Raw genomic sequence first — 22,358 nt, 5'->3', positions numbered from 1 at the left:
CCGGATGGATAACAAAACCATGGCCTGATCCGGCGTCTGCTGACTTTCTGGAGTGTTTTGCGTCCTGCGTGCGCAATTGTTCCGACAGACGCACATGATAGTGAAAGGGATCAACAGTCACAATGGGGCACAACCATCGACAGCGTAAAAAACTAGTTAATTTTTAGCTTTTTAGTTAAGTTTTAGCTTTTTAGCATTTTTAGAATGGTGAAAAAGCCCCCCAGGCCAGCGCCACTAACTTGACAAGAAACTGAGTGTCTGGAAGAGTAAAAGAGGGGCGGAAAACTCCCGACTCAGCAACGGCTACCACTGTGCCCCTTGTTTGTATGAATGAGTCTTGACTGATGGGGAGGGCACGCACGTTCCTATCACACTTGGAAATGCTGACACCCGGGATCCTTTGTCTTTGGGCTGGCGTTTCAACCCATCTTTTGGGACCATGGGAGCTATTGTTCCATTTTGTTGGGGGGGGGGGCTGTCTAAAGAATCACACCCCCTCCCCAAGAAGTCAACCTTTCTTTCTTCCAAAAGGATGTTTCTTTGGAGACGGCCGGCCACCGTTGGAGACAAGCCAGGTTTGACATTCGGGTTGCCAACTGTGAGCCAGGCCGCCTGCCCGCCCGGCGATCGCTCTCCGAAATGTCGTGCCAAGTGGTTCCGCTTTCCAGAATGCTCCAGCAATGTTTTTTCACCTGACCCCCCCCCCCCCTCCCGGCACCCATCCGCGAAGGCCGGCCTTTCCCCCCACAGATGGATCCAATCTATCTTCCCAAAAGTGTCCGGAAAGACAAAGGGAAGGGACCCCGGTGTACAGATGGTATAGCTACCGCCACTCCATCATCCGTCCGAATCGGTGGCCTGTAATGAGACCCAAACTATCCCCTTGTGTCTATTGACTGACCGCTGTGGACGACCGGGGTGTGGGGGGAGGAAGGAATACATCGTAGCCTGCCAAGGGCAGCGAAAGGGGGTGGGCTGCAAGATATCAAGACAAAGATGGGTCCGGAGGAGAATTTAATAAACGATCTGTGACACAAATAAATTATACATCTGGAAGGCAAAATGGCGGTCATAAATTTAGGTGCCAAATTACATTGACAGCGGGTCTCCCGGCCTGGACAATGGCCGAGCGGGCGTAGAAGACAGACCGCGTTTGCCGACTCGCCTCGAATGGTCTATTAGGGGCTCATTAAAATGGTACCGGGTCATTAGCTTCTGGATTTGGCAACAGCAGGATTGGCTCCTCGTGCCCAAAAGTGGAAAGAGGGCCCCCCCCCCAATATCTCAGAATATCCCTGCCTGTCATTTTTAAAAACGTGGCTTCGTAAAACCATATATTTTACACGGAATGGTGAAAAAGCTCTCCCATTTCAAATGGCACCATCCTCAAGGGCAAAGGTAGATCTTTATCCATTTCTTCGTTTGCTCTCGCAAGCCCAAATGTTGGCACCCCGTCGCCTCCACCGGTGGGAAAGCGCCTGGCCCAATATTTCCCTAACAAACCCTCTTTCTCCAAAGAGCCACCTGGTCTGAGCCGTCAGGGGAAATAGAAACAACACCGAAGATGGTTAAACACAATTTACGACCGTTAATGTTGCATCTTGAGATTTGCCACCATCGACCAGAAGATATTAGGGGGAGGGAGGGAGGGAGGGGGTATAAAAATTCCCCTCCCCATGTTCCTGTTTTCCAAGACTCAGCTCTGGTCTCGCCAATGATTTATACATCCCAAACCTTTTTTACAGCTAGTGGCGCGAAAGGAACGTGTTTTGCCATTGCAGGGTTTTTATGAAGAAGAAGAAGAGGAAGAAGAAGAAGAAGAAGGGGAAGAGGAAGAAGAAGAGGAGGAAGAAGAAGAGGAAGAAGAGGAAGAGGAAGAGGAAGAACAAGAATTTTGGATTTATATCCCCTCTTTCTCTCCTGCGGGAAACTCAAAGGGGCTGACAATCTCCTTGCCCTTCCCCCCTCACAACAAACACCCTGTGAGGTGGGTGGGGCTGAGAGAGCTCCGAGAAGCTGTGACTAGCCCAAGGTCACCCAGCTGGTGTGTGTGGGAGTGCACAGGCTAATCTGAATTCCCCAGATAAGCCTCCACAGCTCAGGCGGCAGAGCGGGGAATCAAACCCGGTTCCTCCAGATCAGAATGCACCTGCTCTTAAAATTAAAAAACTGTCTACCTTTTTCTGGCATGCATGTGAATTTTTAAAGAAATCAGATGCCCATGAATATGTGGTTGTCCCACACCGTCTCACATGGTGGCCAGCCAGACCCTCTGGAGGGCCGACAACAGGGCAGAGAGGCCCAGACCTTATTCTGACGAGAGCGTAAGAACAGACGAGCTGGATCAGACCAGTGGTCCATCTAGTCCAGCATCCTGTCTCACACAGAGGTCAGCCAGTTCCTCTGGAAGTCCAACAACAGGGCATAGAGGTTAAGGCCTTCATAAGGACATCAGAAGAGCCCTGTTGGATCAGACCAGTGGTCCATCTAGTCCAGCATCCTGTCTCACACAGAGGCCAACCAGTTCTTCTGGAGGTCCAACAACAGGGCAGAGTGGCCAAGGCCTTCCTCTGATGTTGCCTCCTGGCACTGCAACTCAGAGGTAGATTGCCTCTAAACATGGAGGGCCTCTTCAACCACCATGGTAGTTGCAACGGGTGGTTCTCTCCTCCAGGAACACATCTAACCCCCTTTACAAACCATCTACGTTTGCAACCAACGTTACCTCCACTAGTGGTGAAATCCACAGTGCAACTATTCACTGAGACAGAAGTTTTCCCTTTTGTCTGTCCTGAACCTCTTTCCCATCAACCCCATTGTATGGTCCTGTGTTCTAGAGCCATCGTGGCGTGGTGGTTAAGAGCAGGTGGATTCTAATCTGGAGAACCAGGTTCGATTCCCCACTCCTCCACCTGAGTGACAGAGAGGCTTATCTGGTGAACCAGATGTGTTCCCGCACTCCTACATTCCTGGTGGGTGATCTTGGGCTAGTCACAGTTCTCTCATAACTCTCTCAGCCCCACCTACCTCACAAGGTGTCTGTTGTGGGGAGAGGAAGGGAAAGGTGCTTGTAAGCCCCTTTGAGTCTCCTTGCAGGAGAAAAAGATGGATATAAATCCAAATTTCTTCTTCTGCTGTGTTCTTCTGTGCTTGTGCTCTTTTCCTTTCTTCTTTCTTCTTTCTTTGTGCTTTCTTTTGCTCATCTCTCTCTTCTCCTTCTTCTTCTCCTCCTCCTCCTCGTCCCCTAAATTGCATTGATAAGTCGTCGTCCCTCCTCTCCTCCTTCCTTCCTTTTCTCCTCCCTCCTCCTCCTCTCGCTCCCTCAAGTTGCCGGGCATGCTGCCCTCGTCTTAATTAAATTAAGTAGGTCCTCTTTCTTCTTCTTCTCCTCCTCCTCCTCGTCCCCCTCGTCATTAAGTAATTACATCATCCCTCTGTCTCGGCTGCCGTCGCCCCTCCCCTGCCTCTTCTTCTTTCTTTCTCCTCCCTCCTCCGGGTTCTCAAGCCGCTGTCCCTCCTCGCTGCCTCGTCAGTTCCTCCTCTCTTTCCTCTTCTCCTCTTCCTCCTCCTCGTGCCCCCCCTCGTCCTCCTGTCCCTCGTCTTCTTCCTTCGTCAGTTGCTCGTCCCCTGGTAAGATGCATTAAGTCCCTGGGTCTTCTGTCTCTCATCAGTCCTCCCTCTCCTTCCTCTTCCTCTTCCTCTTCTTCGTCCCCTTTCTCCTGGTTAAACCAGTTGGGGTTGGCATCCCCCAGGCGGAGTCCGGAGATCTCTGGGAATTACAACTGATCTCCAAGAGTACAGATATTTTAATTATTTCTTTACTTATGCCCCCAGCTTTCACTCCAATGGGGAGCCAAAATGACTTTACTTATACCCCCATCTTTCTCCTCTCCATTTTATCTGCACAACAACCCTGTCAGGTCGCTCAGGTTGAGGGCACATGACTGGCCCAGGGTGACCCAGCCAGGTAGGTTTGCAATCACTGCAAAAAAGGAACTTAAAACGTTTGCAACTCGGATTGTCGCCACCGTTCGAATCAAAATCAGAAAACTGTCCAGAGGTCACCAAGGAGGAACGAGCTGAAACTGAATTCGATTTTAAGCCCAGATTTTGACTTTAAATTTTTTTTTACACATGTTGAATTCCAATATGCTTTTTCGCCATTTAGCAAATCTTTAAGAGCTTTCTCTTCAAACGTCGGCCTTCCCCCCTCCCTCCGGGGGCGCTTCAGATCTTTCCTAATGTCCAATAATTGAGATAATTGGGCGATGCGGTTTCTAATTAGACAGGGGAGGTCAGCTAACCTTTCGTGACAAATCTCATTTCAGGTGCTTTGCCGAGAAGGGCTTTTGGCACGAGATCCGCTCTCTCGATGGAAGGTTCTTGATCGAGTGTCAACGCTCGGATTGCACACGAGATGGACTTTAAAACCTCACGATGGACAGCTAATAGGCTAAACTGCACTAAAAATTGCTATAATATCATGGTGAGCTTATGCACAGATCTAGGCATGGGTTTAGTCAAGGGTCCTTCAAGACAGCTCACAGGTAGAACAACCATTTCGTTATAAGATTATCACACAGTTTGCAGAAAAAGTCACGTAAAAGAAGTTCAGAAGAAGAAGAATCAAGGCCGTTTCTATTTTAATCCTGTTTAGCTTCCAAAAAGAAGTCTTTAGTTCAGTGCAAATGATTTGTAGGGGGTGGGAAAAGTGTATGGGGGAACTCTTTCTCACTCTTCAAGAAGAAGAAGAAGAAGAAGAAGAAGAAGAAGAAGAAGAAGAAGAAGAGGGGGAGGGGGGAGGGAGAGGGGGGGAGGGGGAGGAGTTTGGATTTATATCCCCACATTTCTCTCCTGTAAGGAGACTCAAGGTGGCTTACAAGCTCCTTTCCCTTCCCTCTCCCCACAACAGACACCTTGTGAGCTAGGTGGGGCTGAGAGAGTTCCCAAGAACAGTGACTAGCCCAAGGTCACCCAGCAGGAATGTAGGAGTGCGGAAACACATCTGGTTCACCAGAGAAGCCTCTGCCACTTAGGTGGAGGAGTCGGGAATCGAACCCAGTTCTCCAGATTAGAATCCACCTGCTCTTAGCCACTACACTACGCTGCCTTTATGAAATCCTCCCCCAGCTCTTCGACGACAGAAAAAGAGGCCAGGCCCTTCACCCCAAAACAAGACAGGGTCCTTCAGACTCAACCTTTTAAAGGACACAGTGGGGAATTTTGTCCCTTTCCTCCGTCGCATTCGCCTGCTTCACTTGGCCGGCCATGGCTGCTCGAAAGACTCTTTTGAAGGCACTTTGATGAAATCCTAGCAATGTTCCTTTCCGGAGACAGCCGGAGCCATTATGGCGAGCGATCCCAATTAATGACCAAGCAGCTGGTATGTGCGTGTGAATAAAAAGAGGTAACCCACGGAGAGAAGTCGGCTTAAGGGGCCACAAGGCCGTCCACGTTGGTCATCTCTGGCTGAGTCAGAGATCTGGAGGAGGGGGAAACGGGGGGGGGGGCTGTTTTGCTTGCTGAAGTCCTCCAAGGTTTTGGAATCTAGATGGGGAGACGTCAAATTGAGAAGCCCCCTCCTTGGGGTCCAGCAGACGGGCTGCGCTTTCCGATTTCAAGAGACCTCCTTTCCCCAAATCCAGAAAGCCCATTTTGACTGTGAGCAACTTGGAGGCTATCCCAAAAACATTAAAAACCGTCGGCGCCCCTTGGCCTGCCGTTCATTCAGAAAAGAAAGAAGGAAAAGAGTTGGATTTATATCCCCCCTTTCTCTCCTGTAAGGAGACTCAAAGGGGCTGACAATCTCCTTTCCCTCTCCCACCCCCCCACAACAAACACCCTGTGAGGTGGGAGAGCTCCGAAGAACTGTGACTAGCCAAGGTCACCCAGCTGGCATGTGTTGGAGTGCACAAGCTAATCTAGTTCACCAGATAGGCCTCCACAGCTCAAGTGGCAGAGCAGGGAATCAAACCTGATTTTCCAGATTGGAGTGCACCTGCTCTTAACCACTGCCACTGCTGCTCTCTAGCTGGTGGCTAGCTTGTCAGCATAGGGAGATGTGGGTTCAAATGGCCTGTGTTCCAGTGGATTCCTTGGACCAATTGGTCTCTCTCAGATGAACCAATCTCGCAGGGTTGTTGTAAGGAAGGAGAAGATGAGGGAGAGTCGGGTTGGTCTTGATGGCCCTTGGGGGTCTCTTCCAACTCTATGATTCTACATAAATTATGTTTCAAGTTCCTTGTGTATTAATATTGCTGTTTTTGTCGGTCTGCCACCTCGAGCAGAGCTCTGAAGAATGTAGGAATATCCCAAATTAATAAAATTGATTCATACCCCCTCCCCCTCCCCCCAAATAATTTCTTAGACTATTTGCTGCAAAGCTGGGCATCAAAAGCTTCTTGAAAGATGGGATTTTCCGTATGATTTCATTCTTTCAAGGGTGAGGAATTGTCACTTTGGGTAAAGAGGCGACGCTCTAATGTGTCGTGACTGTAGGAGTTAGCAGGGAAACGCGGCCGGCTGTTTCATGGAACGTGTTTTGTTCTGACATTTTTAACACGGTGTTGAAAGCATAGCCTTTTCATTCCAAGATGCCTGTTCTCATGGACATGGGGGAATGGGTGGGTGGGGGGAGGGGGTTGGTTGTGGGGCACTATTAGAATTTGCAATCTCCGGGCACTGACTAGAAGTCTCCTTGCATTACAAATAGTCTCCCAGTTGCAAAACCCGATGGAGAAAATGGTTGCTTTGGAAGATTGACTCAATGACAACAACAACACAAGCCTTTATTGGCATCTAAAACAGGACAAAATTTTAAAACAAGGTTAAGAAATGCAGTTAAAACTACTAATTTCCAGTATAAAATTTGCAACAGTTTCACAACAGAGCACATCAGAGCTGTTCAGGAGATTGGGTATCTTATAACACTCATGCCACTGAGAACATTGCAAGAACATGGAATTCATGTATTTCATCCGTATCTTATTGTATTTAGGGCATAGAAACAAAGAATGGTCAAGTGTTTCGACCGTAGTCATATCACACGGACAAACTCTTTTAGAACGTTCTATATTTTTGAATCTTCCCTCCAGCCGAGCTGATGGCAGCACATGACATCTTGCAGTAGCCAAGGCTCTCCTCTGGGTGGGATTAATCAGCAGACGAAGATATGCTGCCATAATTCCACGCTCGCGTGGGATTAATAATGTAGTCGGAGAACAGGTTGTCTTGGCAGCAAGAGAGATTGACTCAATGATGTCCCCACTGTCTGCAAATTCTTCCCACCCCCAAATCCCCAGCCATTTCCCAACCTTAGACAGCACGTACATTTAACATGGCGTGTGGTAAAGGGCAGGCGGACTCTAATCTGGAGAACCAGATTCGATTCCCCACTCCTCCACATGAGCGGCAGACTCTTATCGGATGAACTGGATTTGTTTCCCCGCTCCTACATTCCTGCTGGGTGACCTCGGGCTAGTCACAGTCCTCTCAGAACTCTCTCAGAGTCCCCACACTGTCAGGGGAAGAACAAGTCCGATATTTTGGGCGTAAATCCCGTCGACTCGTTCAAAGGCATCGCGTGTGGCTAGAGCTGCATTAGCCAGTAGACATCAAGAAGCCAAGGATAAAGACTTTTATTTGGACTAAGTGCAGAAAAGAGCCCCAGGGTTAAATCCAGATTAAGCAATAAGGCGCGCAGAACCGGAGCGCAAAGACTTTAGTTTGTATCACATGATCTGGCAGAATCAGCCAAAGGACATCTGGATTAAGTGGAGTAAAGGATGCAAAATTTTAATCCCGATGATCCTACATTCGGTCCCAGTTCTCTGGGGGAAAGATGAGTTTATGCTTTCAATAAGGAAATAAAAAATAAAGGACAGGGAGGTTTAAAATAACCCAGATGCGGATATTTCGCCTGAACCAAGCCGCCTGGGGGAAGGAATCGGAAACTGAAAAATATAATTTGCGTTAAATGATCTGGAGCGAAGAAGAGTCTTCGGCCAGAGGACTTAATGGAGGATAAAGGATCGATCCAGATTTAAGAAATATAGCAAAAGGGCATCAGCGTCTCATAACTGTGGACTATGAGAAGGCAAAAGAGCTGGTGAAACAGTGAATTTCAGTAATAGAAAGCATGATTTAAACAGAGTTAAAAGGGTTTTTTTTTCCTGATCCAAGAACCCTGACCAAGCTAGTCTTGATGCCTTATATTAAGTATCGAGGTAATCCTGATTACAAAATAATTTTTACTGCGTAAAGATACACTGTATCACCCTCTGCCGTCCTCTATGGTAAATGCAAAGGAATACCACTAGCAGAATGTAAATAGAAAGGAATGGTAAATACAAAGGAATACCACTAGCAGAATGTAAATACAAAGGAATACCACTAGCAAGATTTGCAGTCATATTAGGGAAGGTCTCATAATTACACCTATAATCTCCTATTCTCCTTTTGAACATGTTAACAGGCAGGAATCACAGTGTAGCCAAATTTGGTTGGATAGTGAGTAAAATTGGGAAAACCCGTGCTTTCAATTGTAGGATATTTATATGATTTAAAAAAACTGATAAATGCTGGTGCAATGTTTTGTATTATTCTTCGTACTGTTGTATTTAAAACTTGTTATACGCTGGTGCAAGGTTTTGCATTATTCTTAGTATTGTTGTATTTAAAATGTGTAAATGCTGGTGCATTGTTTTGTATTATTCTTAGCATTATGGTATTTAAAACTTGTTATATGCCGGCAGAGGCATAGCTAGGGAAAATGGAGCCCGGTGTAAAAGCTGAGTTTTGTGGGGGGCCCCACAACCCAAGGCCACCCTCCCCCCACTACGACCAAGGAACAAATGTTTGTACCATGTCATCTCAAAGTCACCATCACATTATAGAATAGGCACTCCAGATGTTAATGGACTTCAATTCCCATCGGCCCCTGCCAGCACGGGCAAAGGAACCAGGGACAAGACGCTGATCAGGATGATGGTTTCTCGCCGCGAACTCGATATGCTGAAAATTAAGAGCAAGTAATCCTCCTGTTTATTTTAAAGTGCTGGGCCCTCTCCTAAAAGAGCACCAAATGTACTTAAAGCTGAATTGGGGGTGGGGGTGGGGGGTGACCCCCAACCGGTGAAAACCTTCTTTATGGTGTGGTGTGGTCATCATTAGAATGATGAACAGTGCACCCGCAAGGCTGATTTTTAGGGTCAAGTGCAACATTTTGGCCCAGGTTAGCGTGATCTCATCCAAACTTAGAACCTAAGCAGAATTGGCCCTGGTTGGGGCTTGGATGGGAGATGGCCAAGGAAGTCCAGGGTTACTGCGCCACATCTCAAAATGGATATCGAAGAGATAGAAAAAGTGCAGAGAAGGGCAATGAGGATGATTGAGGGACTGGAGCACCTTCCCTATGAGGAGAGGCTGCAGCGTTTGGGACTCTTTAGTTTGGAGAGGAGGCGTCTGAGGGGGGATAGGATTGAAGTCTATAAAATTATGCATGGGGTAGAAAATGTTGACAGGGAGAAATTTTTCTCTCTTTCTCACAATACTAGAACCAGGGGGCATGCATTGAAAATGCTGGGGGGAAGAATTAGGACTAATCAAAGGAAACACTTCTTCACGCAACGTGTGATTGGTGTTTGGAATATGCTGCCACAGGAGGTGGTGATGGCCACTAACCTGGATAGCTTTAAAAGGGGGCTTCTTCTGGACAGATTGGATGGAGGAGAAGTTGATCTGTGGCTACCAATCTTGATCCTCCTTGATCTGAGATTGCAAATGCCTTAGCAGACCAGGTGCTCGGGAGCAGCAGCAGCAGCAGCAGGCCATTGCTTTCACCTCCTGCAGGTGAGCTCCCAAAGGCACCTGGTGGGCCACTGCGAGTAGCAGAGAGCTGGACTAGATGGACTCTGGTCTGATCCAGCTGGCTTGTTCTTATGTTCTTATGTTCTTGCTGTGCAGAGGCAAGCAGCGAGCCCCTTCCAACCCCTCACTCACCTGGATGAAGGTGAGTGACTTGCTCTTAAGACAAGGGGAAGGAGCCACCCAGGAGCCTACAAATGCATGTGATTAAAAAAACAGGGAGGCAAGAAAAGGCCCACAAACTCGCCTCCTTCCCCCCCCCTCCTTTTTTCCAAGCGGCGTCGGACGCGCCTGCGCAGTCGGCTAGCAGGGGGGTGCAACGCCTCTGTGGCCCACTAGGGGGCGCCAAAGAGCCTCCTTAGTCTAGTTTGGAGGGCGCTTTAGAACTGCGTCACGGCAGCCGGGCAGTTCGTCATCAACCTGCGGCGTCACTTTTGCGGGGCGGAAAGAAGACCGGTGGCGGCTGGGAGCAGGTAGGGAGTCGGTGGCGGGGCTGGGAGAAGGAAGCGGGGCTGGGGGGCGAAACGGCCGCCTGGGGAGGCGTCGGATTGGGCTAGGCCTGCTAGGCCTCGTGTCCATAGCGACGGCATGGGTTTGTTGTTTTAGATGCCCTGCTTGCCAACCTCCAGGTGGTGCCTGGAGATCTCCCGGAATTGTAAAGGAGCCCCCAAGCGACAAAGGTCATTTCCCCTGGAAAAAATGACTGCTCTGGAGGGTGGCCTCATTTGGCAGGGCGCTCCCTGCCCTCCTCTTTAGGTTCTAACCCCAAAGCCTCCAGGAATTTCCCATCCTGGAGTTGGCAACCCCTTCTTCTTCCTCCTGATCATGGGATGATGATACAAAACACAATAAAGCTTCTTAAATGAAGATTGCAGATAAGATGGGAGGCCATTCCCTCTCCTGTCCCTCTCCTGTCCCTCTAGCTCATGGTAAACAATCTAGGGTTCTTCCAGATGTTACAGGACTTGAATTCATCCCCTGCCAGCATGATGTTGGCAGGGGATGATGGGAACTGTAGTCCATAACATCTGGAGGGCCACAAGTTTGACACCTATGCCGGCTCATCGTCATGTTAATTTCACCGCTTTCAGCACAGGGTCACTTCTCTGCTTTAGGATCTAAAAATCTGCATTTCTTAAAAACATCTGTCTTTTTTGTATCTTAGTGGGGAACCGAAAAGATCTGGGAGCATTTCTAAATGATCTGGGAGTGTTTTAAAACCAAACCTCTCTTTATTTCTCCCTAGAGCTTTGCTGCACCTGTTCAGTCTCTATGAAGAAATGACAACGCAGGTAAGTTCTACTTTTTTCCCCAATTCACTTTTGGGACTTCCTGGTAGAGATTAGTGCACATTTTCTCTGCCCGCTTTGAACATTTTTGTTAAACTGTTCGCCCGTGGTTTTTTTCTTCGTTTGTTTCAATTGGAGTCACGTTTTTTTGGTCTTTATTGCCCTCCCCTTCCCTGTTCAATTGACATGAAATTCGTTGCACGCGTCACCCAAAGATCTTCCTTGCCAAATTTCAAGCAGGTCGAAGAAGACCATTAAAATTCTCATTTAGTGGGCAAAGGCGTTCATTTGAGACGAGGAAGCTTGATGCATGGGCACAGAACGTTCCCATGTGGAAAAATCTGTGTGTGACTTTTCTGATTGGTAAAGATCTCTGTTAGATTAATAACTTCTGAGAATCACCCCCCCCCTTCCTGATTTTTCTTGCACTGGAATAGCAACTAAGTTTTTTAAAAATCATACCAGCTGTCACTAACATTTAAATTTTGGCTTAATGGTTTAAGGACTGGAGCCACTGGGGATTCTTGTTTTGATCACTTAACACCTGAATACACGTCCCTTACTTTATAATGATTGATCCCTCTTTCTCCCCCTTTTCAGTACAGTATTCTCTTCAAGCAAGAACAAGGTGAGAAGATGTTTCTGTTCTTATGGCTGCAAATCTTGTTCGAAATCTCTCTTCCTCTGCATCGTAGATGTGAAGAGGTGCCTTTGTGAAGTAGGCCTGCCTTATGTTCCAGTGAAATCTAAATCAGGCCGCACAGGAATTAGCATTGTGTGGGCTGGGGTATAGGGAAACACGCCTCTTTTCGCAGGGGTGCCTCTGGGGGTGAACTCCACTGTAGCTCCAGAGACTTGGAACATTTCCCCTGGAGAGGAGGTCAGCAAAGATGGCACGCAGGCTAACAGGTGCACAGAGTTGTGTTCTTTTCCAAAAAGTATTTTCATCGGATAGCTCAACTGAATGTACAAGATCAGACAACTTAGTGCAGTTTTTTGTGAAGCAAGCCTTTATTGGCATAGACAGCAGTACAACAATAATAAAAACAGATTAAAAAGCATATACAATACAGGATATACATGTTAGGACGAAGGAAATCTACTGGCATTTAGTAATTTCCAGGAGAAAGTCTGCCACTATCATACAGAGAGAAGGATCAGGGTTGTCCAACAAGTAGTGTAATCTAATTAAATCGGGGAGATGGGGTAAATGTAAAGGAGTGAGATGCACATACTTGGATCTGATTTCCTTGAATCTGAGACAGTGAAGTCATTGGTGGGCCAGAGATTCAACTGAGCCATCGTTACATGGGCACAATCTTTTAGCCTTTTCTTGCTTATTAAATCTGCCATGTAACAAGGCAGAAGGCATAACATTAAACCTGGCGAGCATTATGGCTCTCCTTTGAACAGGGTTTACTAAGCAATACAGGTAGTGTGCCAAGTGGCCCCATTCAAATGGGAGAGAAAAATACACGGGGGGGGGGGGGCACGTTTTCTTGGCTGCGGTGATTAGGGCAGAGAACTCTCTATTCAGTAGTTGACCTTTTAATTTCCTATAACCTTCTGAGTAGGACAAAGGGCAAAGCGAATCCACTGACAGTCCAATAGAGGCCATTTTTTTCTTCAATTATGGAAAACCAGGGGTTGGAATGGGTGTCAGATAGCAGACGGTGGATGAGGGAATTACAGTCCGAGTCCTTATTTTCCAGTGAAACCTAAATCAGTCCACATAGGAATTAGCATTGTGTGGGCTGGGGTATAGGGAAACAAGCCTCTTTTTGCAGGGGTGCCTCTGGGGGTGAACTCCACTGTAGCTCCAGAGACTTGGAAAATTCCCCCTGGAGAGGAGGTCAGCAAAGATGGCACGCAGGCTAACAGATGCACAGAGTTGTGTTCTTTTCCAAAAAGTATTTTCATCGGATAGCTCAACTGAATGTACAAGATCAGACAACTCAGTGCAGTTAAATATGTTCCGTTTTGGAATCCCTTCCCAGCACACGATGACGCAATCTGGTCGGTGGCCTGGGGCAAAAACCGAAACGACACCACCGAGACAGTCATCTCTGGCTCCTTGGACGACTTGGTGAAAGTCTGGAAATGGTGAGTTCCACAAAAAGAAAGAGGTGGGAGAAAATCCTCGGAACGTGGGGATTGACCAGCTTGCGTGCACATGTGTGGAGCTCAGCTAGAATCAGTGGTGGGATCCAAAAATTTTAGTAACAGGTTCCCATGGTGGTGGGATTCAAACTGTGGCGTAGTGCCAATGGGGTTGGGCGGGGCACGACGGGGGCATGACTGGGCATTCCTGGGCGGGGCTGTGGCAAGGACGCAGCCGCTGCGCCGGTCCTTGGGCGGGAAACGAATGCACGCAGGCGCAGGCTGCCACGCACCCCGGTGCACCTCCTGCTAGACCAGGGGTAGGGAACCTGCGGCTCTCCAGCTGTTCAGGAACTACAATTCCCATCAGCCCCTACCACCATGGCCAATTGGCCATGCTGACAGAGGCTGATGGGAATTGTAGTTCCTGAACATCTGGAGAGCCGCAGGTTCCCTACCCCTGTGCTAGACTGCTTCAAGTTCTGCGCGCTACTGCTGAGAGGAGGGGCGTAACTAAGGCAGAAATCACGTGGCAAAATCACCAATTAGTATCCCCCTCTTGGCACACACAAATAATTAGTAACCCACTCTCGGGAACCTGTGAGAACCTGCTGGATCCCACCTCTGGCTAGAATGCATATACGACGACTCCGCCTTTTAAGAAATAAGCGTGCAGTTCAAGGGTTGAGGGGAGGTAGTTGGGAAACGAAAACCAAGATGGACTGAGCAGCGAGGAAGGTGAACTGAAGGCGGACGATTTTACAACTGTATTGAGTGGGAATAGGACTCCGCTTACTTATTTTAAAGTTCGGTTTGCTCTGATTCTCGCAAAGGAACGGCGAAAAGCTGGACCTCAAGTGGACTTTGGAGGGCCACCAGCTGGGGGTGGTCTCGGTCAATATTAGCCACACCGGAACTGTCGCGGCTTCCAGCTCCCTGGATGCCCACATTCGCCTTTGGGACTTGGAGACAGGCAAGCAGATCAGGTCGATAGACGCCGGACCCGGTAAGGGCTTCTGTTCACCTGTTTGAAATCTGGTTGTTTGGGGGCTGAGAGATTGAATCAACAAATTAACACATTAAAGGTGGGTTTTTTTTTTTTTTTTAAGTTTGAGCGTGATGGCAGAGCTGGAAAGATCTGGCCCATTTCTTGGTCTTCTTTCTCTGCAGTGGATGCCTGGTCGCTGGCCTTTTCTCCCGATTCCCAGTATGTGGCCACAGGAAGTCACATAGGGAAAGTGAACATTTTTGGCGTGGAGACTGGGAAAAAGGAATACTCCTTGGACACCAGAGGCAAATTCATCCTTAGCATTGCATACGTAAGAGTCCCGTTTGGGTGCTCCTTGTGTCACAAGTTGGGGGTTCCGTCTCTTCCTTCCATTCCTACTTTCTTTCATTGTTCTTCGTTCCAGCCTTTGTTTTTCCCGTATAGTTTATTTTTGTTTTATTGGGTGCACCAGCGTGGTGTCGTGGTTGAGAGCAGGTGGACTCTAATCCGGAGAACCCGGGTTTGATGCCCCACTCCTCCACCTGAGTGGCAGAACCTTAACTGGTGAGTCAGGTTTGTTTCCCCACTCCTACACTCCCGCTGGGTAACCTTGGGCTAGTCCCAGTTCTCCCAGAACGCTCTCAGCCCCACCTGCCTCACAAGGTGTCTGTTGTGGGGAGAGAAAGGGAAAAGGCTTTTTGTAAGATGTCTTGAGACGCTTTACAGGAGAGAAAGGCAGCAGCAGTGGCGAAGGAGGTTAAGAGCTCGTGTATCTGATCTGGAGGAACCGGGTTTGATTCCCCACTCTGCCGCCTGAGCTGTGGAGGCTTATCTGGGGAATTCAGATTAGCCTGTGCACTCCCACACACGCCAGCTGGGTGACCTTGGGCTAGTCACAGCTTCTCGGAGCTCTCTCTGCCCCACCTACCTCACAGGGTGTTTGTTGTGAGGGGGGAGGGAAAGGAGATTGTAAGCCCCTTTGAGTCTCCTGCAGGAGAGAAAGGGGGGATATAAATCCAAACTCTTCTTCTTCTTATAAATTCAAACTTTTCTTCTATTTATACCACCCCTCCCCCTTTGGGTTCAGGGCAGTTTACATTGTTCCAGTGCCCCCCATTAAATTGTTTTAGTTTTAATATTAGAGAGGTGATTGGACCCTAGGCCTCCATTCTGGAAGGAAAAAAATACGAGAGCCAGTGTGGTGTAATGGTTAGAGCACTGGTCTAGAATTTGGGAGACTCCAGGTTCCAATCTTTGTTCTGCTTGCTGGATCACTGTGGGCCAGTCTGACCCTCTCAGTCTAACCTACCTCATAGGGCTGTTGTAAGGATAACATGGAGGATAGAAGAATGATGTGTTTTTGGTCCCCATTGGGGAAGAGTATACATGAAGTAAACAAAAGCAGCCATGTATGCCCTTAAGAATGTAAAACTATCTTATACCGAAACCAGACTAGTATTGTCTACTTTGGTTGATAAGAGGCTTTATCCCTCTGTTTCCCAGAAAGAAATCCATTGGTCCAGGCAAAGCCCAGGGGAGGTTTATATTGTTGGGTTTCTCTGCATCTGTGTGGTATGTTGTTATACCAGTGGTTGGCAGAGAAAACCAGTTATTATAACTGAACTTCTTCTGTCGTTTGCAGAGCCCAGATGGAAAATATTTAGCCAGTGGAGCGATTGATGGTATTATCAATATTTTTGACATTGCAACGGGAAAACTTCTGCACACGTTGGAAGGTAAGGGCTAAATCCTGTCTTCTTTGGCTGTTCAGTCTCCTTTCTTTTTGACTAGAGTTGCTGCCTGTGTGGGGTGGGGGTACAAACCTAATAAAACCTAACACAATAAATAAAAGTTCTCTTTTTATCCATCAGCGATGTAACGGAGAATGAGGCAAAAGTTTTAAGCTGGGCCTTAAAATTACGCCACGAAAAGATTTAAATGCATTTAAATTTTTTTTATTATTTGTTGTATCTTATTTTATATCCTGTGATTCTCTAATGTGACGTATGTATTTCATGTACGTATTTTATGCCAATAAAAGAGTTGTGTGTATGCGTGAGAGAGAGACTCTCGATCTCTCTTTTTCCCTCTGCCGTTTCTGTTTGTGTTTTCCTTGCCTGTTCTGGTAGGAGAGAAGTTTGGGCAGCCAGATCTGCAGCGATGCAGCATCTGACTAGGTAAACGTGAACCGGATGAAGACAAAGACAGTTTTCCTCTTGTCTTTCAGGCCACGCTATGCCCATTCGTTCCCTCACGTTCTCTCCAGACTCCCAGCTGCTGGTAACCGCCTCGGATGACGGCTACATCAAAATTTATGACGTGTGAGTAACAATTCCCCTTCTCCCCTTTCCTCTCGATTAAAAAGAAATGCATGATTCATAAAATGAGTTCAGCAGAGGATCCCCAAAATTAGATCTAGCTATGGCAGGGGTGGGCAATTGTTTTTTCCATGGGGCCGCAAAAGAAACAGAAAATATTGCGGAGGGCCGGGCCAAAAGGCAGGGGGGCGAGGCGCTTTTGAAAGCCCCGCAGAAGCCGGCAGCCAAGGCAACCGGCTTCTGCGGGGCTTTCAAAGACGCCTCGCTCCCCAGCAAGGCAGGGGGGCGAGGCGCTTTTGAAAGCCTCGCAGAAGCCGGCAGCCAAGGCAACCGGCTTCTGCGGGGCTTTCAAAGGCACCTCACTCCCCAACAAGGCAGGGGGGCCAGTCAGGGTCATCCGGCAGGCCAGATGACCCCCGCGGGCCGTATAATGCCCAGGTCTGAGCTACGGGATCTTAGTTATCTCGAATATACATGGCACGCCATTGTGGGTGTGGTTCATGGAGACTTATTAACAATGGCTAAGCTGGTTCTGGTGGGTTTTATGGGCCATGTGGCCGTGGTCTGGTGGATTTTGTTCCTATCTTTTCGTAGTGTTGCCCATGAGAAGCTTCTAGTGTTTTCTGGGCAACTACCACACAAGAGCCAGCGTGGTGTAGTGGTTAAGAGCAGGTGCACTCTAATACGGAGAACTGGGTTCGATTCCCTGCTCTGCTACTGGAGGCTTATCTGGTGAACCAGGTTAGCTTGTGCACTCCAGCACAGGCCAGCTGGGTGACCTTGGGCTAGTTACGGTTCTTCGGAGCTCTCTCACAGGGTGTCTGTCATGAGGAGAGGGAGGGAAAGGAGATAGTAAGCCCCTTTGAGACTCCTTACAGGAGGAGAAAGGGGGGATATAAATCCAGACTCTTCTACTAAATTGGATCCTGTTTCTGAATTCCACAGGCAGCACGCCAACCTGGCAGCCACGCTGAGTGGTCACGGATCCTGGGTGTTAAACGTTGCGTTTTGTCCCGACGACACCCATTTTGTTTCCAGGTATGTAGCTTGTTGACCTTCGTTGGTTTCCTCTGGGTCTGGGATTTTGGGCAGTGTCTTACATTCTCACTTGTACTTCTTGAACAACCTCTGGATAGTACACAGTAGGACAGTGATGGCAAACCTTTTTGAGACGGAGTGCCCAAATGGCAACCCAAACCCCACTTATTTATTGCAAAGTGCCAACACGGCAATTCAATCTGAATGCTAAGGTTTTAGTTTAGAAAAAACCGGTTGGCTCCGTCTTCCTCTGCCCCACCCGCTTGAGCAGGGGCCAGCCTGCTCTAGCCTCCAGCAAGTCCCGCGCGCACCGCTCTGTGCCTCTCTAGCATCTCTGCCTCCTCTGCGCCCACCCCCCTTGAGTAGCAGACACCTGGAGCACAGGCACCAGGCCCACCAGCCAAGTCCTCCCTGCTCACCACGGTGCGCTCACGTCGTTCTCAGTGGCCCAGGCCAGCCTAGATGTGTGTGTGGGGGGGTGATTTTCCGCCCCCCACATGATGAACTCTATGTGCGTGTGCCCACAGAGAGGGCTCCGAGTGCCACCTCTGGCACCCGTGCCATAGGTTCGCCATCACTGCAGTAGGATATATGAGTTGGTTCCATGCAAAAAAACCCAAACCCTAGATGGTGGTATGCCACGAGGTTTGAAACTTCTTTTGTTTGGCCATCAAATCACAGCAGGTGGTTTGCTATTGGCTACTTCTGTGTAGCGATCTGGTATTTCTTGGTGGTCTCCCTTCCAAATACTAACTCTGCTCTAAGCTCTTAAGAACGTGTAAGATCTGTTAAATATTAGGGGAGGTAAATATTGACATTTATAAAGGATAAACTTGCGTTGCAAGACGTGTCACCTGTAGAGATTCTGAGACAGCCTGGCCCGTCTTTTTCCAGCTCGTCTGATAAAAGCGTGAAGGTTTGGGACGTGCCCTCGAGGACTTGCGTTCACACCTTCTACGATCACCAGGACCAGGTAGGTGAAGAACTTTGCAATGAGCGTGGGTAGCTTTGGTTCCCATGGGAACGCAACAGGCTTGAAACTCACAGTAAATTTCTGTGGCTGTGTGTGCGCGCGTGGGGGATTCCCCCCCCCCCCCCAGCTCTTCCTTCTTGTTAAAACTCCCTCCTCATTCTGTTCCCTGAACGGGTGGGAGTCCCATTTCCCCCAGGAGTGGCATTTCTGGACCACAGTGGGAAGAGGGCGCCGTAAAAGATGCTCTCCTCAAACAGAAATATCTAGTGGTTCCTCATAATAAATTTTGCATTATCTTCCTTTTGGGATCCTAGCGTTTTCTTCCACTTGTCTTGTGTTTTCAGTTGAAATTTGCTTGGCAAATTATATGCTTGCGATTGGGTAGAACTACAAGCCTTGATCATATATGAAGGAGTTAGTGATTGGAAACTACTGGCTTGCATGTCGTGTGGTATCAGAGGGCACATTTAGCTGGGTCAGTGTGGCTTTCCTGCAGCAAGGAAAGGTGCCCGAAACCTCCCTTTTCTGGAATGGCTCTGAGTCCTGGAACCATTCTTTCTCATGAATTCCTGGACCCTCTCAGCTACCCTTGGGGCTTAAAAATGTGCTCACGAATCCTGGAAATTTGGGTGGGGGGGATTTCCAGCCTTCGGTCCTCTTAATATTTCTGATCCAAATATTTTAACTTGACTCACTTCATGCTTTTGTGTGCAAGTCTGGCAGTGGGATTAATATCTTCCAAGTGCCTTATTCTGGAAGCATGCCATAAGAACATAAGAACAAGCCAGCTGGATCAGACCAGAGTCCATCTAGCCCAGCTCTCTGCTACTTGCAGTGGCCCACCAGGTGCCTTTGGGAGCTCCCATGCAGGAGGTGAAAGCAATGGCCTGCTGCTGCTGCTGCTCCCGAGCACCTGGTCTGCTAAGGCATTTGCAATCTCAGATCAAGGAGGATCAAGATTGGTAGCCATAGATCAACTTCTCCTCCATCAATCTGTCCAAGCCCCTTTTAAAGCTATCCAAGTTAGTGGCCATCACCACCTCCTGTGGCAGCATATTCCAAACACCAATCACACGTTGCGTGAAGAAGTGTTTCCTTTTATTAGTCCTAATTCTTCCCCCCAGCATTTTCAATGGATGCCCCCGGTTCTAGTATTGTGAGAAAGAGAGAAACATTTCTCTCTGTCAACATTTTCTACCCCATGCATAATTTTATAGACTTCAATCATATCCCCCCTCAGCCGTCTCCTCTCCAAACTAGAGTCCCAAACGCTGCAGCCTCTCCTCATAAGGAAGGTGCTCCAGTCCCTCAATCATCCTCATTGCCCTTCTCTGCACTTTTTCTATCTCCTCAATATCCTTTTTGAGATGCGGCGACCAGAACTGAACACAGTACTCCAAGTGCGGTCGCGCCACTGCTTTATATAAGGGCATGACAATCTTTGCAGTTTTATTCTCAATTCCTTTCCTAATGATGCCCAGCATAGAGTTTGCCTTTTTCACAGCTGCCATGCATTGAGTTGACATTCCCATGGAACTATCAACTAAGACGCCCAAATATGGGCTTGGGCACAGGGCAGGCTGTATTGTGCATACAGAGATGAACTTATAGATATTTAGCTGAAAGGTTTCTTGGAAAGAATCTGAGTCCTCCGGTCGTGCTCTGCCAGCACCTTTATCTATCCTGCTCAGAGGGACACAGGACAGCAGCAAAGGTTTCTAATTTTGTAACGGTAAAAGGAGAAAGTGTAAATCCGGCTGGCTTTCTCCCTCTGCCGACAGGGCGTCAAGAACAAAACGCAGCCGTATGAAGCTGCTTTTTATAATGTGCGTTTTAAGGAGCAGAATGGGCAGCCAGTGACGTTTACCAAAGGGGGCACGTCGTGCACCAGTAGACCCTTGTGTGTTTTGCAGGTTTGGGGCGTGCAGTATAGTGAAGATGGCTCCAAAATCGTGTCAGTGGGCGACGACCAGGAAATCCACATTTACGACTGTCCAATTTGAGCTCTCCCCCTCCTCCCAGCCTGGTTGGACTTGGAAGGCGGCACACGGAATTGAGCAAGGATCGTTGCTAGACCGCCGCTGTGTCTGTTTTGGGAATCCTTTTTTCCAACGTCAAGTGAAGCCTTCCTGTCTCGAAACGACGACAGAAAAAGAGCGTGGTCGGCTTTGACCTAAATTTGTATGACTTTTGCTGTTTTGTCGTCTTCTTTTTTTTAAAGTACAAAAGTAAATAAAACTTCCGGTAGGGTATTTTGATCAGCTCTTGAAGGGAAACTCGGAAGTCCAAATTAGTTGTAAACTATGATTCATAAATTCTTTCTGTATATACCGTATATACTCATGTATAAGTCGAATTTTTCAGCACATTTTTAATGCTGAAAAAGCTCCCCTCGACTTATATGCGGGTTATTAAATTTTTTGTGTGTTTTTACTTTGCCGGCCAGCAGGGGACGCAGTTTTTATGCTAGTGGCACCAAAATTTCAGGGTACCCTCAGAAGCCTCTCCTGATGATACCAGCCAAGTTTGGTAAAGTTTGGTTCAGGGGGTCCAAAGTTATGGACCCCCAAATGAGGTGCCCCCATTCCCCATTGTTTTCAATGGGAGCTATTAGTAGATGGGGCTACCCTTTTGAGGGTCCATAACTTTGGACCCTCTGAACCAAACTTCACCAAACCTGGCTGGTCTCATCAGGAGAGTCTCTTTATGATACCAGCCAGGTTTGGTGAAGTTTGGGTCAGGGGATCCAAGGTTATTGACCCCCAAAGGGGATGCCCCATCCCCCATTGTTTACAATGGAAGCTAATAGTAGATTTTCCATTTCTGATAATATCCCTCTTAAAATCCAAGTTGGGTTACATTTGGGCATACTGATGATGATGAGGAATCCAGTTTTGGAGGATTTTAACTCTTGTGTTTTAGCTTGGTTGCTGGTTGAGCTAAGGTTTTTGTACTTTTAAAGTTATTGTTGATACCATATTGTTCTTGTTGACCCTCTTTTCCACTTACAGAGCCAGTTTACTGTTTTTCTTTGAAATAAATATTCAAAAACATTTAACCTACTGATGCCTCAATTGATGTAATTTTATTGGCATCTATTTTTATTTTTGAAATTTACCAGCAGCTGCTGCATTTCCCACCCTCGACTTATACGCGAGTCAATAAGTTTTCCCAGTTTTTTGTGGTAAAATGAGGTGCCTCGACTTATATGCGGGTCGACTTATACGCGAGTATATACGGTATACATTTTTGGCTGAAGGCTCTTGTGTTGATTGACCTCGTTTTCTGGGCATCGTTCCGAGCGCTGGGTCTTCTCTTTCGGGGCCCTAAAGGGCTTGGGGCTGGAGAAACTGAAGAACTAATTGCCTCTGGCACTGCCCATGACATGGAGACCCTCTTTCTCAAGACTAGCTCTTTGCCTCGCAGCCTGGGGAATGCAGACAGGGCATTTTTGGTGGTGGCCCCTCAGCACCTCTAATAATAATACCTGCTTTTAGGGGCGAGGCCAAGATTCTTTTTTTTTTGAGACTATTACATCTCTTCGTGTGCCTGTAAGATTTAAGCTGATTTTATGGTGAGCTTTTTCCACCAATGACCGTTGTATCCAATAAAGAAGAAGAAGAAGAAGAGTTTGGATTTATATCCCCCCTTTCTCTCCTGCAGGAGACTCAAAGGGGCTGACAATCTCCTTGCCCTTCCCCCCTCACAACAAACACCCTGTGAGGTAGGTGGGGCTGAGAGAGCTCAGAGAAGCTGTGACTAGCCCAAGGTCACCCAGCTGGCGTGTG

The 22,358-nt window shown here is 47.9% G+C and overlaps 1 protein-coding gene and 1 long non-coding RNA gene across 2 annotated transcripts; one reads left to right on the top strand and one right to left on the bottom strand.

Annotated features, from left to right (window-relative positions):
• Nucleotides 1-10,256: 10,256 nt before the first annotated feature.
• On the top strand, nt 10,257-20,822 carry WDR61 (WD repeat domain 61). Its single transcript, XM_048481667.1, has 11 exons — nt 10,257-10,337; nt 11,111-11,156; nt 11,754-11,781; nt 13,151-13,256; nt 14,087-14,259; nt 14,424-14,572; nt 15,884-15,977; nt 16,469-16,562; nt 17,505-17,597; nt 18,492-18,570; nt 20,484-20,822. Exons 2-11 carry the CDS (start codon nt 11,145-11,147, stop codon nt 20,571-20,573), a joined length of 918 nt encoding a protein of 305 aa, XP_048337624.1. The 5' UTR covers nt 10,257-10,337; nt 11,111-11,144; the 3' UTR covers nt 20,574-20,822.
• LOC125424439 lies at nt 20,789-22,181 on the bottom strand. The gene is made up of 2 exons (XR_007243235.1): nt 21,816-22,181; nt 20,789-20,909 (listed from the first exon to the last, which is right to left on the bottom strand). It is a non-coding gene; the product is annotated as an uncharacterized LOC125424439 (long non-coding RNA).
• Nucleotides 22,182-22,358: the final 177 nt, after the last annotated feature.

The sequence above is a fragment of the Sphaerodactylus townsendi genome, linkage group LG17, assembly GCF_021028975.2.
Source record: "Sphaerodactylus townsendi isolate TG3544 linkage group LG17, MPM_Stown_v2.3, whole genome shotgun sequence".
In the NCBI taxonomy this organism is placed as follows: domain Eukaryota; kingdom Metazoa; phylum Chordata; class Lepidosauria; order Squamata; family Sphaerodactylidae; genus Sphaerodactylus; species Sphaerodactylus townsendi.
This window is presented reverse-complemented; position numbering and strand designations above follow the sequence as displayed.

What these genes read in the sequence shown, in the direction of transcription:
- WDR61 (XM_048481667.1), top strand. An exon ending in TACATCAAAATTTATGACGT is followed by an intron (nt 16,563 to 17,504) that starts GTGAGTAACAAT and finishes TGAATTCCACAG; the next exon opens with GCAGCACGCCAACCTGGCAG. An exon ending in TCTACGATCACCAGGACCAG is followed by an intron (nt 18,571 to 20,483) that starts GTAGGTGAAGAA and finishes TGTGTTTTGCAG; the next exon opens with GTTTGGGGCGTGCAGTATAG.